Raw genomic sequence first — 19,928 nt, forward strand, 5'->3', positions numbered from 1 at the left:
ATATTATCCTTATCTCTTTCCAATTAATTACACTCTAATCAATATTAGTTACTTTAAAAAACAATTAATATTAAGGACAAAATAGAAAAAACTTAATTAATTCTATCTTGATTTTAGAAGCGAACAAATATTTTGGAACGAATATTTATAATATTGTGGACAACTATTATGGGATGAAGGAAGTAAGTTTCAACCACCGGCATTGCTATTATTAGCTTGACCATGTTACCTTCTTTTTCAGAAATTAAGCTCAGAACCTCCATCATACGCTAATTGGCGGCATACATAGGTGAGGGAAGCCATGTGCCTCATTAATGAGCGACCTTTATCACTTGCTTTAATTTTGGTTCGGAAAAGGGTCATATTTACCCCTCTACTTTCAACTAAAGTTCATATATATCTTTCGTTATACTACAAAAATATAAATATCTTACTGTTATACTTTGGGCTCAAATATGCCCTTATCTATTAAGTATGCGAGTCCCAACCTTAATATAGACAGGTGTAGGGTTGAGATTACTTTGTAGAACCAGATCATTTTTGCCCAAATAACCCATAATCCAACCCAAATGAAGCTTCAACAATGGAGTAAGTTGCTGGAAATACTCGCCGGAGATTTTGACCGCAAAAGGCAACCTGAGTAGAGCTCCTTATCTTTCTCATCAACTGTAATGTCTAGTGAGGCTAATGATGATGATTTTTTTCTATCTTCTGCTTCGAAATTCGGATGACAATAGCGGAAAAGTTAATCAGACAATTTAATTTATTCTCTAAACATGAAATCAACAAGGCAACTGGAAATTCTGCACCAGCCATTGAACAGCCAAAATTTTCTATCCTTCAATAGAGCTTGTTTTCATTGCTCTTCAAATGGATGCTTTCGATTTTGGTACTGAGAAAATGAAAAACGGAGTGATTCTGATATTCCATAGTTTCAAAAGCGTTAAGAAGCGTTATCGCATAGTTGAGCTTTGCGTTGGAGGTTTTGTGCTCTTGTGGAGTTCTACTCGGTTGCCTTTTGCGGTCAAGATCTCCGGCGAGTATTTCCGGCAGCTTACTCCATTATTGAAGCTTTCATTTGGGTTGGGTTATGGGTTATTTGGGCAAAAATGATCTGGGTCCTCCAAAGTAATCTCAACCCTATACCTGTCTATTTTAAGGTTGGGACCCACATATTTGAGCCTAAAATATAACAAGAAGAAGGGTATTCATGTTTCAATAGTATAATGAAGGGTATATATGAACCTTATTTGAGTAGAGGGGTAAAATTTTGGTTTGCCTTTACACGTCATATAGGAGGTGCTTTTGATCTCATCACCAATGTGAAGTTGAGCAGCAAAAAATAGACTCTGAAACTCCATTAAATTGTCTTAAAATTGAGATTCAAAGATTCAAAATGGTTGATTGTAGGATTGGTTAGGTAACAAAATCAACATTAATCCATTTTATCTGAACATTTGAATTGGCCATTCGAAGTTCTTGAATTTGAGATTCGAGAACTTGCTGCGAAAATAGTAACGCTGTTGATTGTTGTTGAAATCACTTCGGTATATCATTTATTGGAGCAGAAAATCACAACTCGAAGACTGTTTGCAAAAAGAGATATTGAGGTTTCATGAAAACCTATATTGGACCTTGAGGTTGGAATTTTCAAAATTCAGAATAAATTAGTACTCCCTCTGTTCTAAAAAAATTATCTTAATTTAACTTGATACGAAATTTAAAAAATAAAAAAAAATTAAAAATGTGTGATCCAAAATAAATTTTAGATATTTGTGTAGCTATAAATCATCTCATAAAATTAAATTGTTACTAAATATAAAAATTTATCAATCTTTTTGAGACAAACTAATTAAAAAAGTAAGACAATGAGGTAGTACAATTTATAAGCTTCCGTTTGGCAGATTTTGGAAGTCTTTTTTCAAAATAAAATTGAGAACGTTGTCCGTCCGTGAAATTCGATCAGCTTTGAAAAAAAAATCATTCTTCTTTTTTTTTTTTTGTGCGGATTGCCCTTCAAAAGCACTGGTCTTTAATTTTTATCCCTCAAATTAATGATCTTTAATTTTTATTATTCACCTAATACCTCAAGGTTTTGAGTTGAAATCTCAACTCACTTAAAAAAGGAAAAAAGAAATTTAGATAAAGATCTAAATTCACAACGCATGTAAAACTCTATTTCAAGCAGAATTTTAAATGCAATGGAAACTATTGGCAAAAAAATTTCTCCATTTATTACTTAAAATCGAAGAAGATATCACCATTACAACTTACAAGTAATAATTATAGTAGTAGTTATTCATGGAAGAGAGACGAATTATTTAATCAAATGCTCTTACAATCAGTTCTTAAAAGGGGTTTTTTCATAAATATGCAAAAACCTTAACCACAATAAAAGTAACCTGATTGAGTAGAGTAAGCAAAGCCCGGAAAAATCAAAAGAACGTTGATCCGTTTATCAACTGGGAGTAATACAACAGACTCTCTCCCGCTCAACTCAAGCAGCTTCCCTTCTTTAGGGAAACCTCGAAGGTTACATTCAACCATGGAAAATCTTGCCTATGATAAACTGACTCTAAAAGAAGAAAAACCAAAACTATGCATGCAAAATTCTACTATAGACCTTTCTTCAAATCAACAACTACAACGCTAACATTATCAGTACTATGCCTAGCCAAAGCCAACCTTGTCAAGAGTATTGACGCCTCAGTGCAAGCCTGGTCGGATGAGCTCTCCCTAGCAGCAGCTGTCGCAGTTGCGTCATCTTCCGGGGACCCTACAGGAGACAATGGCCTCCCAGATCGCAAGCACATCCGAGCCACACCACATGCCGTCTCATTTGACACAACGTCCCATAGCCCATCACTCGCTAATATCAAGCACTCGTCTTCTCCTCTTCTTTCTGTTATGGTTACCTCCGGTTCGGATGTAACATATGGTTTTAAATAACTGTCACCTGAAAAATGATTCAAACAAATATAAGTTGTCTCGTTTTACAGATAATAATATCGATTAAACTAGTTAATTTATCTTCACTAACAGTGAGATTGCGAAACAATGATCAAAATCACATCTAAACTACATCATTTTTTTTTATTTTTCACGAGTTTCATACCTGTTGTTCCATTTTCTAGCTAAAATATCACCATTTATGTGATAAAACACACCCAACAGTTCAATAGACTGTGATAATTCAGGTAGGAAAAGGGAACAAAATTGAGGTATGAAACTCACGAAAAAGTAATAATTTAGGTGTGTATTTTACCATGTTTTTTACCATTGACTCAATTTTCAAAGATGTAAATGTATAAGAATATATTGAGAAATAGTAATATGGTTACCAATTGCTCGAGACATAGCCAAAACTCCGAGAACTCTTGGACCATCCCAATAGATAACACGACCACCAGCTTCTTCAATCCGATTGAGTTCATCGGGTCGATCAGGCTACAAACAAGACCAAAACACAAATTTAGAAAATCTATTTTACCAATCCAGCAATAGAAACACTATATGTCAGGAATAAATTTCTCTCTCACACCTTGTGATCAGTAGACAGAGGAATCGCGACGCCGTTTCTACAGAGCACAGCGCGAGAATCACCACAATTGGACACGATGATTTTGTTTGGTGTTACCAAGGCCACAACAGCAGTGGATCCAACGGCATCACACTGAGGCGTTTGAAGTTCGCATCTACAATCAGCTCTCTGTGCACCTCCAGCTCCTTTTGAATATTCGACCACTTCTTTATCCATTTCTGTGAAACTACTCGTCATCATATCTTTCCACGTAGCTAATTCCCCTCCGCTTTCAACTTCGTTCTTCACTATCTCGTGCATTCTGTCTTTACATTTCATCGCCGCCTACGCAAATACAACATTCAACAAAATTAGCAAAAAGCCACAATGGTAAAATTGCTCAAAAGACACGTAGGTATTTAGAGGTTGATTCTCGGATAGCCACTCAACTAATACTCCGCACCTGCCAATTTATACGGCATCTTTCAATTTCAAGATACAAAATATGTTTTCTTTAATCGTAATTTTTTCATGTCTTTTAAATATTTAGAATATTGAAAATTATTATTACTTACTGTACCTTTTAGATAGTTTTCAAATATATAAATTACATTTTAAAAAACTTAAAAATTTCAATCCGATATCACAGTCAAATTAAAAAGGTTCCGGACTGTGCCCATAAATTGAGGAGGGGGTAGTTATTATCTCACACAGTCATTAACTATTACTTGAGCGACCGTATAAAAAATCAAGTCAAATATTTAGATTTTAAGATTTTATGATAATTACGTACATGAGAGCAGCCGTGGCCGTCGTAGAGACCGAAGAAATGTAAGTTGCTTGACTTTTCATTTTTCTCCTGAAGAAACGAAGGGTAGATGGACACCGCATCTTCCATGTCTCTTCTCCTTCCACATACGGATGTCATCCCGAACTTCGGACAATCCGAAACCCCCTGACGTTCAATATTCGACGTTAATGAAGCAGAACCCGATAAATTCAAAGCGTTCGTTTCGGTTTCTTTGTTCTCTGCTACCTTCTTTTCATCACCCACGTCAATTTCAGTACTTCTCATGCACGGTAGCGATAGTGGCAGGGAAACAATCCTTTCCAGCTTGGATGACCTCTTCTCATTCATATCATGGCTTTTTACGGAGAAAGTTTTCTCCAATTTCTGTCTCTTTCTTCCATTCTCCACTGCCATATCGCTGGCAACAAATCGAAACTGGTGAATTTCCATTCGTCGCCTTCTTGCACTTTCCGTGACCGGTTCGGTTGGATTTACAGTTTTCGTCTCACCAGAAATATACATCCCCGCTATAAAGGAAAAAAATTACTCTCTCTTTGTGTTTTGCTTAATCGCTAAAAATTGTCGAATTTAATTAACAATAACAACTGATAAAAGAGAAAGGGGTATGAGAAATCTAAGGAACAAGTTGGAGAGAAGAAGGCTATAAAAATGAGGCTTTTGTAAGGACGGTAGAGGCGGCTTGCTAATGGGCAACTGCCCGTTACTGACCCGGGCAGACATTAAAAAAGAGTATAGTTTTGGTGTCATATGTTGAACTCTGAAATGCAAAGTGGAGAGATCTTGACCGTCCAAATGTATTCATAAATGCTCTTGTTCGGTTTAAATAAGGACCACGTGTAAGGAAGATTTTCGGTGGATGAACTGGAATAGTGGATCAATGACCTAACAACACGAATTTTGTGTAACGACCTTCTCTTTCTGACACGAGTCTTGGTACAACGTAGCCCACTGAACTCTTTGTTTTTTTAATCACGCTTGATTAATATATTGCTCGATTAAATGTATTGTTTTTTGAGAGAAAAAAAAAATGCTTTTCTTGGGAGATGTCACCCCGTGGCTGGATCATATAGAATAAGATATTCGCGTTTGCTTTGCGATCCTTCTCCTTCCACGCATTTTCTATACAGTGGAATACTAGCAAACTAGGCTATTGTCAAACTCTCTCTTTTTTAATTTGGTAGTGTTAGGTTTTTTTTTTGGGTACACAGTAAGGTTAGATTTATGCATACAGACTGACAGAACTTGCTGAATGCAAAAATATCCGTTTTCTCCTCTTCATTTTCTCCTTCATCTCTCTTTATTCTAGTTCAGTAAGGTGCATCAATAGCGGTTGCATGTGTAACTACTCTTCATAATTGAGCTATTTTAGCTCAACTTTATAGTTATGCTAGGGATTACGAAATTATTTATGTAGTGAATTGTAATGTAGCTAGGATGGTAATACTCTAAATAATATTACAAATACTGTATCAGGAGTAATAATATATTGATTATTACGTAAAGATTGCCTAATTTAAGTGCATTTTGATCTTGAAATACTCTTATTCACGTAGATAAATGGGTGTGTTAGCTTTACAATTTGATGATATACCTTCTTGGATCTTCGTCTTAAACCAAACAAAATATGTTTTCTTGTCACATATTTTTGTAACAGACAACTAACATGCATTTTGTTAAAGGCTATGCATCCATCAAACTATACAAGGGACCTGATTATCTAACAGTTCCCTGAGACACTCATAGAAGAAAATAACAAAAAATTTAAAACTTCTTACTCAAGAGATTAAAAATTTACTCCAGTAGGATTTCAACTCCACTAACAAGCAACTTCAAATTACAACCGATTGTAAGCTAGGAGTTAACTCTAATAACCCCTCACTCTTACAATACACCTTATTGTAACCTTCACACTTGACTACCTCTAGCCAAGCAAACTAACTCCAGCCTAGTGTACCACTCAAAACCACCCTTTGAGAATTCAACACAATGACTAACTTTAGCCACCCACACACTAATACACCTAGACTAACTTAAGCCTGGTGTACCACTCAAGAGCTTGTGGAAGCAACCTTGAGAATTTAGAACACCTATAACTAGCTTCCTTTTAGTGAAGAGTAGGTTTACAATTTATAGAACAAGAGAACAAAGACTCAATAACCTAAGGACTTAAATCATCTTTAATTCTGGGATCTGCTCCTTCGGCTTGTTGAGGCTTTATTCTTGAGGAACACCTTGATAGGTGGAGACTTACACTTAGGATGGAGCAATTTTCTAATTTGTGCAAGAATACTTCTTCATTTGAGCATGGTGTTGTATATGTAGAGGGAAGCGGGTGAGAAAGTGACAGCCCATACTAGTCCTCTTCATCGTCGTATTGCTGTCCGCACCGTTGTACTACTACGATGATCGGCGGCTTTACAAACCGTAGAGTTGACTTTTCATCGCACCAGGGACACACAGTCTCTCGGGAGGAACACGGTCCCTCATCTGTTCTTGAACGGGCTGCAAGCACTCTGCTGCTACACTGCTGCAAAGTCAGTCTCTCTATAGTTGTATAGTTGACCAAGCAATAGCTGGGAACCTGATTTCATCTGGTTCCTCTGAATCTGTATCTGGTCCTTCATATATGAACATATCCTGCTGGGAACCTGATCTCATTTGGTCCTTCTGAAAACATATCTGGTCCTTAATATATGAACATATCCTACAGCTTGTGTAGTAAGACTGATTGCATCTGTTTCTTCAAGGAGCATGTCAACACAGCAGCACATGAGATATCTGGTTCCTTAGGGTTTGTCAGATCATCAAATCATAAGGTATCATAACTCATCATATTCATTAATCATAAGGAGGTATTTATACAAGGGCTTATACATTACAATGACATAAATTACCCTTAACAAATACATTAACTAATACTACATAACTACTTATCACTCCCCCTCAAGTTGAACTGGTAGAAGGTTCAACTTGCGACGCAAATCACAAAAACGATTCTTCAAGACAGTTTGGTCGAATATCGCAAGCTGGTCATGAGAAGAAATATATTGAACTCGGAGTTCCTTCTTGCACAAAATCTCGAACAAAGTGAAAATCAATTTCCATATGTTTGGTGCGAGAGTGAAACACCGGGTTAGCTGTAAGAGAAGTCGCACTTAAGTTGTCACATCACAAGAGAGGTATTGAACTAGAAGAAAGACCAACTTCTTTTAGTAATAGACAAATCCATAGAAGCTAGAGAACGATATTTAGCCTCCGTAGAGGAGCTCGATACAGGCCATTGTTTGCGTGAACACCAAGAAACAAGCGCCGAACCTAAAAAATTGCAAAACCAGTAGTAGACTTCCGATCATCTATATTTCCTCCCAATCAGCATCACAATATCCTTGTAACTAGAGAGAATTCTGATTTTGAAAAAGAATACCACGAGAGGAAGTGGATTTCAAATATCGCAATATGCACTTAACTGCTGCCCAATGATTCTCTGTGGGACTATGCATAAACTGAGAGACTTTATTAACAGATAAGGAAATATCAGGTTTAGTGAAAGTAAGATATTGTAAACCCCTAACTATACTTCGATAAAGACCCCCAACTATACTTCGATAAGGACTATCATTAAGGAATTAAGTGTTGTCACATGCGTACAACTTATTATTCGGGCACATGGGAGTAGAAATATCATTGCAAGTTAACATGCTAGTCCGTTCCAAGAGATCATGAATGTACTTAGACTGGTGTAACAAAGAATCCATCAGATCGCCAAGTAGCTTCAATACCCAAAAAGTAGTTAAGCTTGCCCAAGTCATACAAAGAGAAATGTTGTTTCAATTGTTGAAGCAATGAAGTAACTAGATTCATAGATGTACCCAAGACTATAATGTCATCGACATAGATCAAACAAAATAGTTTTTCAGTGTCTATGTTTCTATAAAAAAGTGAGGAATTTATTTTGGAGCCTTGAAAACCAAGCACGTAGAGCATCAGTCAAATATTGATTCCAAACTTGAAGAGCCTGTTTAAGGCCATAAATAGACTTCTCTAACTTGCAGATAAAATTTGGGTGGTTAGGATCAAGAAAACCTGGTGGTTGAACCATGTATACATCCTCCTCCAGCTTACCATGCAAAAAGGCATTGGAGATATCAAGTTGATTAATAATCCATCCTTGTGACACAAAGAATAGAGAGCAATAGGCGAATAGTTGTAGGTTTGACAACGGGACTAAACGTATCATCAAGTCAATGCCAGGGCATTGATGAAAACCCTTGGCAACTACTTTAGCCTTGATTCGTTCAATAGAGCCATCTGGATTTTTCTTTGTCTTGAAAACCCATTTACAACTAATTACATTTGAAGCATGATCAGGCGGAGCCAACTTCCATGTACCATTTGCAATTAGTGCATTATATTCTGCCGACATAGCAAATCTCCATTCAGGAAATTTAATAGCCTGAGTATAACATGTGGGCTCAAGAACGGGGCTAGAGTAGGTAGAGAAGGACTGGATACGTTTGGGCTTTAAATTTCCCGTTTGCACACATGTAACCATTGGATGATTGCGAGTGGGTATCGCCACATCTAATGAAGTAGCACCAATAGAATTAGAGTCACCCGAAGGATCAGAAAGATCAACATCAATCAAAATACCAAGGCCTTGGACTTGTGTACTATGTGAGCCACTACCAAAGGAACTGGGAGAAGCTTATAAAGAAGAACGACATGGAGAATATGGTGGATGAGGCGGGGTGGATTCTTCGTTGACTGATTGTTGTTGTGGTGACATTGGCGAAGGCATATGTATAGATGGAATGGTATGAGGAATGGTGATAACAAGGGATGGGTTTGTGATCGACTTAGTAGAAGTAGCGCACACATCATCCACCACTTGAAAGGGGAACACCTGTTCATCAAACAACACATGACGTGAGACAAAAAATTTATTAGCGACACAATCATACCATTTATAACCTTTGTGAGTTCGACTATAGCCAAGAAAGACACATGAAGTGGACCAAGGACTTAATTTATTTTGTGTATAAGGACGAAGCCAAGGGTAGCATAAGCAACCAAAAACTCGTAGTTGATTGTAATCAGGCTTGTCACGAAACAAAATTTCATATGGACTTTTGTGATTTAACCAAGGGGTGGGCAGACGCTTTTTAACAAAGACAGTTGTTTCAAAAGCATTTGTCCAAAACTTAGATGGAACATGAGAATGAAAGAGAAGTGCACGACCTGTTTCGGTGACATGCCTATGCTTTCTTTCGGAGCACCCATTTTGTTCAGGAGTATATGGGCAGGAAACACGTTGTATTATCCCATGTGTGCGCAGATAGGAAGTCAAGGCTTGAAGCTCACTACCCCAATCTGCTTGAAATTATTTAATGGACCAACCAAAAAATTTCTCGACCAATAGACGAAATTGATGAAAAATATCAACCACATCAGATTTATTCTTCATAAAATAAATCCACGAGTATTTGCTAAAGTGATCAAAAAATATAACATAATAGTGAAAACCATCATTTGAGATTTCGGGGGCTGGACCCCAAACATCAGAATAAATTAACTCCAAAGGACTACTAGCTGAATATTCAGACACAGAAAAAGGCAACTTACAAATTTTGCTTATTACACAAGCCTGACACAATGAACTATGACTACTAGCACTATCAGAACCTAAACTATTACTAGATACTAAACGATGAACTATTGAAGGAGAAGCGTGTCCAAGCCGAGCATGCCACGTGCTCAAATTTGCAGAGTATGACTGGATAGAAGACTACAACAGCGCCACTGGAAAGTGATATAGACCATCTTTATTTGGGCCTTCGAACACTGGAGCCCTCATTACCAAATCCTTCACAAGAAAATTGTCAGGAAATAATTCTATGGAAAAATTATTAGCCTTAACAAAGGAACTGACAGAAAGTAAATTTTGTGTAGCAAAGAGGAACACACAAAATATCATTTAAATCAAAAGAGTCACCTGGAAACGTAAAGAATAAGAACCAACATGAGAGATCAGTATTTAGAACCGTTACCTAGCACAACTTATTCAGGACCTTGATATTCAGCGTGAATAGCAAGGTTGTCAAGATTAGCAGTAACATGGTGCGTAGTGCCACTATCCATAAGCCATGGTTGAGTAGATTGTGAAGAGGTGCTAGCAAGATTGGAGGATGGTCTAGTGACACCACGATTAGCATTCCCAGTCTTTGGTGAAGGGAAAACACGAGACCCATGTCCAAGGCCTCCACAATTATGAAAAGTGATGGTGGAAGTATCCAATGGTGCTGCTTGAGTGGCTGAAATGTGAAATTGGTTATTCAGGGCAAAAGTTTGAGAATTAAAGAAGCCATCCCTACTGCGTCCTCGGTTATCATGTCCCCAGCCTCGCCCATGCTGAGGTTAAGCCATTCCATAGTGAGCCGTTAGTGCAATTGTAGCGGATTCTTAATGCTGCATTTGTGTTTCTTCCGTCAAAAGTAAGTCGTACAAGGTATCAAAAGATACATCATTTTGTGTGGCGTCAAGCGATCTTGTAAAAGGGCGATTGGACGCACCCAAGACACTTTTAATGTTATATCCCGTATTTTATACATTCGGATAATTCGAGAAAGTCGTGGTAAGTTAAGGACAAGATCATTTTCAAGAATTATTTTAATGTACAAGTTGGTTATAAATATTATTTACGAACATTGGTAGTATGAGAATATTGAGGAAGGCTAGGGGTAAAATGGGAAGTTTACAAAAAAATTGTTTTGAAATTTCTAGACCAAGCCAAGGCTTGGCCATGGGTGTGGGCATGTGCATGTATATGTGGGTCCCACTCTTATATGGATAAAGCTTATGGAGCAAGCTAAGTGGTCATCTTTGTTAATTAAAAGAAAAGTTCAAGAAAAAGAAAGAAAATTCTAGAAAAAAAAAAATGAAGGAAGGAGGCATGTGCCCCTCACATGCTTGGGGGAGTTATATATATATGACATATTAGTCATATTCTCCATAAAAAGCTCTAGAAATTTGGAGAAAGAAAAACAAAAGAAGAAGAGCAACAAGAAGGCCTAGGTTCGGCCAAGGGAGGAGAAAAAGAAGACCAAGAAATCTTGTCCCAAAAATTCTTTTCTTCATGTATTCCTACTAATTCAAGGGTCCTCTACAACGTGGTATAGTTGTTTCGGAAGATAGGCCGTTCGTTTCATCATTTCCGCACTTTGGTCAAGTGAAGAGGTTGAAGAGAGGAGGTAAGATGTAATCCTTTTTATGATATTATGAAGGCTTGTTTATATTGTAGTATGAAGGAATGGATAGAATTCATGAAAATATGGGAGGTTTGCATGGTATAGCCGTGTGTATGCATGTGTTGTGGAGGCAAGATTAGTCAATTTTTATGTAGCATTCTAGTAGTTGTTGTTATGGAATTTATATTGGTAATGGAATTTTGATGATTTTGATTGAAGTTGGGAATGTGGGAGATGGCCGTGTACATGTATGTGTGGTGTGGAAAAAATATGAACCAATTTTTATGTCGTAGTTTAATTGTTGTTAATATGTATTCTATGATGCAAATGAAAGTATGATGAATCTAGTGGAGTTGTAATTGTTGAAAAGTTATTATGGGAGCTAATGTGACTTGCATGTAGCCTTTGGTATTGTTGTTGGTTGGGTTGTTGATATTTGGAGCCGAGTTGAATTCTCGGGGATGGCGCATTTACAGGGGAAATCTTTGCCGAAATTTTTGTAGACAAATGTTAATTCAAGATTGAATTTCTAAAGGCTCTAATCAATGTTTGGTAAATGTGACCATTTATAGATTTTGGAGAGTTTTGAACTTGGATTTGGAGAAGCGTAAGAGACGGAAAAGGTATGTAAGGCTTCACCTTTCCTTCTTTTGGCATGTCTTAGACCTAATAGGTTTGGATATAAGCCTCGGGGATGATTCTATTCTTAGAAATCTGAGTTGTGATTTGACTCTTTTTCATTCAATAGAATTGAATCAAATTTCTTGTGCGTCGATGAAATAAGTGCTTAAACATCTACGTCTTGCCCAACTAAGACCGAATTGCACTAAAACTATCATAATGACTCCGTAAAGCTCAATGTACGAAATTTACGTACGCCACTTTGACTTGACCCGAGGTGGGTCCACAATGCCCGAGACCTTTTGTATTGCTCCATTTGACTTATTGTGTACAATAATTACAGGAAACTTTTGGGCTGTTGTCCCGACTACCAAAGGACAATTGTTTAACTACCTCATAATGTTCTATAATATACTTTGCTGTGTAACAACGTTACTAATATAATTATTGCTTCGGTTTTCCAAAAATGGCTTCGGAAACGCGTTTGTGGTTCACTAATGATTTTTAAAGAACTAGTTTTGTACAAAGAAACATAAAATTGACTCTTTTTTTTAAAAAAAAAAAAAACCACTCCGACGGGGGTGTGAGATTTTAATATTTAGGCTTTCTAAAACCACTCCGAAGGGGGTGCGATGGCCTCAGCTTATGCCTGAGTGTGCTATGGCCTCGGTTTGTGTCTGAGCGAGTTATGGCCTCGGTCGATCACGAGTGTGCTATGGCCTCGGCTTACGTCCGGGCGCGCTATGGCCTCGGCTTATGTACGAGTGTGCTATTTTTAAAACCACTCCGAAAGGGGTGCGAGGTTTTACTATTTCATTTCATTTACTACTTATGTTTACATTACCATCATTATTATTATGCGGAAGCGGCAATGCCGGCGGGGCCATCATTATTATTATGCCGGAAGCGGCAATGCCCGAAGGGGCCATCATTATAATTGCGCCGGAAGCGGCCGTCCGAAGGGACTATTTCATTAGTATGTCGGAAGCGACACACGGGTTAGATTGCATCCTTTACTTAAGGAGTGTGTGTTCATTTGCATTATTCACTTAAGGATTATATGAGACCCGTATACATATATATATGTTTATGCTTCCTCCAGCGAAGGCTACAGGTATTGAAATTGGATTGTGATTTCTTCTCTCCTAATTAAGCTATAGTTATTATCTGTCACCACCTTACATATTCGGTACATTCTCCGTACTGACCCCCTTTCTTTGGGGGCTGCGTTTCATGCCACGCAGGTACACCCCGATGAAGAAAAGACCTTGCAAGAAGTTGTCCCCGCGGGATTGGCGAGGTCCATTTCAGTTCGGAGTGTTGCCGAGTCAAGCACTTATGTCATGGTATTTGTATGTCCTAGAGACTTTGCGAGGGAGGTGTCACTGTGGATAGGGTGTTGAGGAGCGCGAATCAGTTATAGATGTTAAAAGAGTGTGTATTTTCAGATGTTGTCAGTTGGTAAAAAATTATGTGATTGACTGAAGGTTTTCATAATCTGTATAAAGACAGTGATCTCTATTTTGAAAGTTTCATGTTTTTTTTAAAATTTTTTGAAATGACAGGTTTTAGTAACGCGAACGTTTAAGGGTTCGCTCGACTTTGAGGAGAGTCGGGTGCCCATCACACCCTAGTAAGGTCGGGGTGTGACATTTAACATATTCAACAAGATCATCATCATTAACAGGATGTTGTAAGGCTGCAAGTTGATCTGCTATACTCTTGGCTTTTTGGACATAATCAGATCCACGACGAATAGTATACAACTGATTTTTCAATTCACGAATCTTGACTTCGATGTCGTAGCATACGCCGTAGTCAAATTTTCCCAGGCCGCACGAGCCGTCTCGGCGCCTACTATTTGTGGTAAAACACTCTCTGAAACAGAGCTCACAATACAACTTAAAACCATTTGATCCTGTTGTATATAATATGTAGGATTCAATTGATTTTCACCAAGTAAGTTTTTCCAGAGTTGGTTGAGAGCCATCAAGATGATGCTCTTATCCACAACCACGAATCATTGGCATAAATTGTGTTCGCTAGAGTAAGAAGTTCGTTGAAGTCAATTTGATTGGGAGTTGATGGGCGCTAGCGATGGAAATAGTAATGCTGAAGCAGCAGACACAATGAAATCAGCGGTGGCAGCGTTGGTAGTGGCTGAAGTTCCTGACATAGTTATGGCTGGTAGGGTTCTTTTGCTCTGGCTCAGATACCATGTACCGGAGCTACTAACATGTATCTCATTGATCATAAGGAGGTATTTATACAAGGGCTTATACATATACAATTACATAAATAACCCTTAACAAATACATTAAGTAATACTACATAAATACTTATCAATTTTATCCCTATACAATCAAATAGTGTATTAATCATGTGCTAAAAAAATATATACGAGCATTACATCGACATTATATATATTACGTTATTACTAAAAAGGTGAGCTCACTGATTACAATTAAGGGTATAAAGTAAATTTTACTTTACCCTCTTAACTTTTAGGTTTATAAAATAATACCCTCTTTTACCTTTGAATGGCATAATGTACTCCTTAACGTTACATTAACGGTTGAAAATGAAGAAATTAATCATTGCATACCCTTTAAAATGTCAAGTTTGACCCTCAACTAATATAAATCAGAACACCTAGTCTTTCAGCAATACTATTGTGTAGAATAGAAAAAAATTCACGTGTGTCTTTTCGATTATTACTCCAATTAAAAGCGAGTACATCCAAAATAAAAGAGACCGCGACTTAAATAGCACAAAAAAAAAAAAGTTGAACCAAACTAGTACCAAAAAAAAAAAAAAGAACATAAGTAGTATTCGCGCACGAAATTCGTGCGTGAAAGGACCAAATTGCAAAAACACAGTTTTGGCCTTTCACGCACGAATTTTGTGCGTGAATGGGGTGACCAAAAAAAAAAGAGAGAACATCAGTAGTCACGCACTAATTTTGTGCGTTAATGATGGGGCCTTTCTTTTTTTTTTTTTTTCACTGCGTTACTTTTCCAATCACGTTTTTTTCCATGCTTTGGGCAAGATTAGTCATGTTTTAAAATCCCAAAATATCAATATTTTATATAAAACTTAATATTCTTTTTTTGCGTACAATAATGTCGGCTCATTACATCAAGTCCACCTAAACGTTTGGATCGTCGTTTTAGGGGTTCTAAAGTGCCTCGAAGCAAGTTTTGAAACTTGTAATATTTATAGGGTTTTGATTTAAGTGTTTTATTATATTTGAATGTACAAATTTAAATATTTGATTTAATAATAATTCATCAATACGAGAGGTCTATACTAATTAAAAAATAATTCATTCCATTTAATTACAATACTAATTCAAAGCAATACAATTGAATTAGTATTGTAATTAAATGGAATGAATTATTTTTTAATTAGTGTAGACCTCTCGTATTGGATGAATTATTATTAAATCAAATATTTAAATTTGTACATTCAAATATAATAAAACACTTAAATCAAAACCCTATAAATATTACAAGTTTCAAAACTTGCTTGAAGACTTTAACCCAAAACGACGATCCAAACGTTTAGGGACTCTATGTAATGGTTCGACATTATTGTACGCAAAAAAAAAATTAAGTTTTATATAAAATATTGATATTTTGGGATTTTAAAACATGACTAATCTTTGCCCAAAGTATGGAAAAAAACGTGATTGGAAAAGTAACGCAAAAGGAAAAAAAAAAAAAAAAAAAGGCCCCAACATTAACGCACAAAATTAGTGCGTGACTACTAATGTTCTCTTTTTTTTTTTGGTCACCCCATTCACGCACAAAATTCGTGCGTGAAAGGCCAAAACTGTGTTTTTGCAGTTTGGTCCTTTTACGCACGAATTTCGTGCGCGAATACTACTTATGTTCTTTTTTTTTTTTTTATACTAGTTTGGTTCAACTTTTTTTTTTTTTTGTGCTATTTAAGTCGCGGATTCAAAATAAAAGATAGTGGGACAGCTTGATTTGTTGATTTTTTAACTAGAGGAACATACACTATTGAAAACCTTTTATTAGTGTCTTACAATCATAAACAAGAGAATCACAATAAGAATTATTTGAAATGTTCTCTTCAAGCTTGATGAACTAGTTGCTTATCTGTCTCAATCACCACACGACTATTAGCAAAGCCACTCTGCAACCAGCTGAGAGCTTCTGAACGCTTATAATCTCTACAACTAACAGGCTAGGTACTTTATATAAATTCTTACTTGCCCGCTAATGAAATCTCATGTAGTAGTGCTTATTAGCATTCCCACCCCGTCAGACCACTGTGAATATCAAAGCTAGCATCTGTGTTACATTCAATTTCATTCTCATTCGGTTTTTGAAATCTAGTAACCTGATTTTTAGTGGATGAAACACCTATGATGATAACGCTTTGCCAACCGGAGTTCTTCATAAAAGTGTTGTGCCTCAAGAGAATTACATTTGGCGCTAGCTGTTTACTATTCCAAAATAAGGTATTTTGTGCATTCCATAATTCCCAAACCATAAAAGTAGCCTTGTCAACTTTACCTTTGTCAAAGTTCTAACGTAGGTCCTCAATCCATTCAGCAAGAGTGAATTTCCTTATAGCTAGCTGAACTCAGTTTGTTGCTAACATTGTTTAGGAGTAGTGCATTCCACCAAGTAATGAGTTTCTTCGGGGTGAAGACGATGTGGGTGTTCCACCTTGAGAGTTATTTTCTTTTTCACCAATTTGCTTGTTTTACTTTTCTTTTTAATCCATTTGAAAAAAAATGTCTCTTTCCTTTTTTGCCGATTTTTTAATTCTAAGTTTTCACATGACATGTTTAAGACACAAGATTAAAGGGCATTTTGGTACATTCTACATATTTTTAATTTAAAGCCATAAAATTAAAAATCTTCTCTACTTTCTTAAACTCCGTGTCAAATTAAAACTAGACAACACAAATTGAAATAAAGAGAGTACTATTGTTGATTTTTAAAATCAGGATATCTTTATAAAATTATGTGTATTTAAAAATTTATAATAACATGTAATCACAAACATTTGAAATATGCATATTCGATTTATTAATGTGGTGTCATAAAATATTTCAATACTTCTTTAAGAATTATGATTTGTTCATTTCGTAAATTATAAGAGTTGCAGAAATTTTGATAGTTTCACAAATTGTAGGATTTTTTTATTTATGAGGAAAAAATATAAAAAAAATAAATTACATGTTTAAAAAAATTTCTAAATTCTACTCTGTCCTGATTTTTAATCATAATTTAAAATCATTTTCAAACAGGACCTTAAAAAGAGTGAGCCCACTTTATTTGTATAGCTGGCCGGTGAAGTGTAGAAGTGACAAAAGGGGTGAAATAGACAGAGAGTGGGACCAGTGCATGAATCAAAGGTCGAAGTTTGGTCATCAAAGCAGATACGTGTCTCTTTGTGTCGTGGAGTTGAAGCCGCAACGACCGCTCACCTTGCAATGCAACACAACACGTTGGTTACAGCGGGACACTTGTTGAAGGGAAAAGGGTCAAATATATTCCTCTACTTTAATTTAATAGTTAAATATATTCTTCATTAGTTAAAGTAAATAAAAATATTCCTTTCATTAATTAAAGTAGATAAATATACCCCTTCTATTAGGAAAGTAAACAAATATACCCCTCAATTGATAAAATTCCAATGTCATCATTAATTACTCGGTTTAACTTAAAAAAAAATCCATACCCGACCCGCCCCGACCTGCAAATTAAATTTTTTTCACCCAAATATACCCACCACCATTACAACCGACCCAACACAACAATCACCACCCTTTCCACCACCACTGTTTAGCACTCCCCCTTACCACTTACCCCTTAAACAGTTCCGGCAACAATGGTAAGCTTCTCTACTACTATTTTTCCTTCATTTTTTTTTTTATCAACCTTGGACTTTAGTTATTGAAAAGTTAAAGAAAAAATGAAAAGAAGTCATGACGTTTTTCCGGAAAACGAACAAGAAAGTACAAAATAAAAAAAGAAATAAAATAAAAAGATTAAAGAAAAAATGGAAAAAGGTAAAAGAAAGAGAAAGGAGAATATTACACAAGAATTTCATGCAATTTGATTTCGTCAATTTGGGGTTGATAGATTCGTTTTTCTTTATTGTGACTGGTTTTCTATACATTCTTTTTAGATTTTAAAGGAGAATAACTCTATTTTGAATGTATTTTAATTCAACTCTCAAACAAATGGTTGTTCTCATTTTACACATTCAGTAGTGGCGGTGGTGGTGGAAGTGGTGGTGGTTGTTGTGTTGGGTCGGTTGTTGTGGTGGTGGGTATATTTAGGTGTAAAGAATTTAATTTGCGGGTGGGGCATGAGTTTTTTAAAGTTAAATCGGGTAATTAATTGTGGAATTGGGGATTTTATCAACTGAGGGGTATATTTGTTTACTTTCTTAACGGAAGGGGTATATTTATCTACTTTGACTAACGAAAGGAAAGATATTTATCTACTTTGACTAATGAAAGGAGTATATTTGACCATTAAACTACAGTAGAGGGGTATATTTGACCCATTTCCCCTTGTTGAAACTTGAAATAAAATATGCCTGCCCTCACCGCACCACATTTTTGGAAATGGCAAAAAGTTTAATCCCAGGAGATGCATCTTCCCAATACCTCGTTAAACTACTCTTCTCCTCTCCATATATTGCATCTATTAAAGTGACTCACTCTTTTCAACTTCGTTTAATTTTTCTCTTTTTCTTCATGCTACTCCTCAAGTCTATTTTTATTTACCCGATATACAAAAATATGTCATACAACTATATATAATTGTAAATAAATAAGAGAAGTGTTGTAAAATTAAGCTAAAAGAGTAACAATATTAAAGGATGAAAGCAATAGATATAGAGAGACAAGAGATGAGAACTTTCTTATTCATCCAAGTGTGTTCAAGTGTTGTTCAGCTGTGTCAGTACATCACATAACATACCCGTATTTATACTACCACATAGAGGGTAGTCGAAAGGTGGCCATAAACATGGCAATAACTATGAAGGTTATGAGGGAAGATCATGGACGTATGTGAATAAATATTTACATAATGAGATATGATGTGGGAGATTTAATAACTACATCCTGGAGAAGAGTAGGGGGAGTTAATTCTTTAGGAGTTGGACGTCCACCATAATATTCTAATATTTCATAACACTCCCCTTTGGATGTCCATATAGATAATGTGCCTCGTTAAAACCTTACTAGGAAAAACCTCGTGAGAAAAAATTCTAGTGAAGAAAAAAGAGTACACATATCTAGTAATACGCATTGCTAGCTGCCTCATTAAAAACCTTGCCAGGAAATATCCGTCAAATTATCAATCAATCGTATTTGTTGAACATTTATTTCACATTTCTATCGAAGATCATGTCTGGAGAACTTTAACAAAATGTGTTGTATTCCGTCTCCTTTGTTATATCCCCTTTCAATTGAGCTATGTAATCTTCACACAATATTATTGAAATCTTCATTTGCAAATAAACGTCATACTATTGCAAAATGTGCTAAATTATTGATCTCAGCAAGACACATTCCTGACTTTCTTTCTAAGTAGTTATCTCCTTGGCAGGACTTGAATGAGTATTAATAATTGGCTGCCATATAGAACGCCATAATGTGGCAGTATCCTTACATGCAAATCGGTAACTCGCTTGAAGAACAAACTTCATGTAATAATAAAAATAATGACTTGTA

General features: G+C 36.2%; 1 protein-coding gene across 1 annotated transcript; it reads right to left on the minus strand.

Moving 5' to 3' along the window:
• Positions 1–2,350: 2,350 nt before the first annotated feature.
• On the minus strand, positions 2,351–5,047 carry LOC132051579 (probable protein phosphatase 2C 24). Its single transcript, XM_059442716.1, has 4 exons — positions 4,314–5,047; positions 3,542–3,865; positions 3,342–3,447; positions 2,351–2,956 (listed from the first exon to the last, which is right to left on the minus strand). The coding sequence occupies exons 1-4, from the start codon at positions 4,830–4,832 to the stop codon at positions 2,616–2,618; spliced, it is 1,290 nt and encodes a 429-aa protein (XP_059298699.1). The 5' UTR covers positions 4,833–5,047; the 3' UTR covers positions 2,351–2,615.
• Between the last annotated feature and the right edge of the window lie 14,881 nt (positions 5,048–19,928).

The sequence above is a fragment of the Lycium ferocissimum genome, chromosome 4 (genome assembly GCF_029784015.1).
Source record: "Lycium ferocissimum isolate CSIRO_LF1 chromosome 4, AGI_CSIRO_Lferr_CH_V1, whole genome shotgun sequence".
Lineage (NCBI taxonomy): Eukaryota > Viridiplantae > Streptophyta > Magnoliopsida > Solanales > Solanaceae > Lycium > Lycium ferocissimum.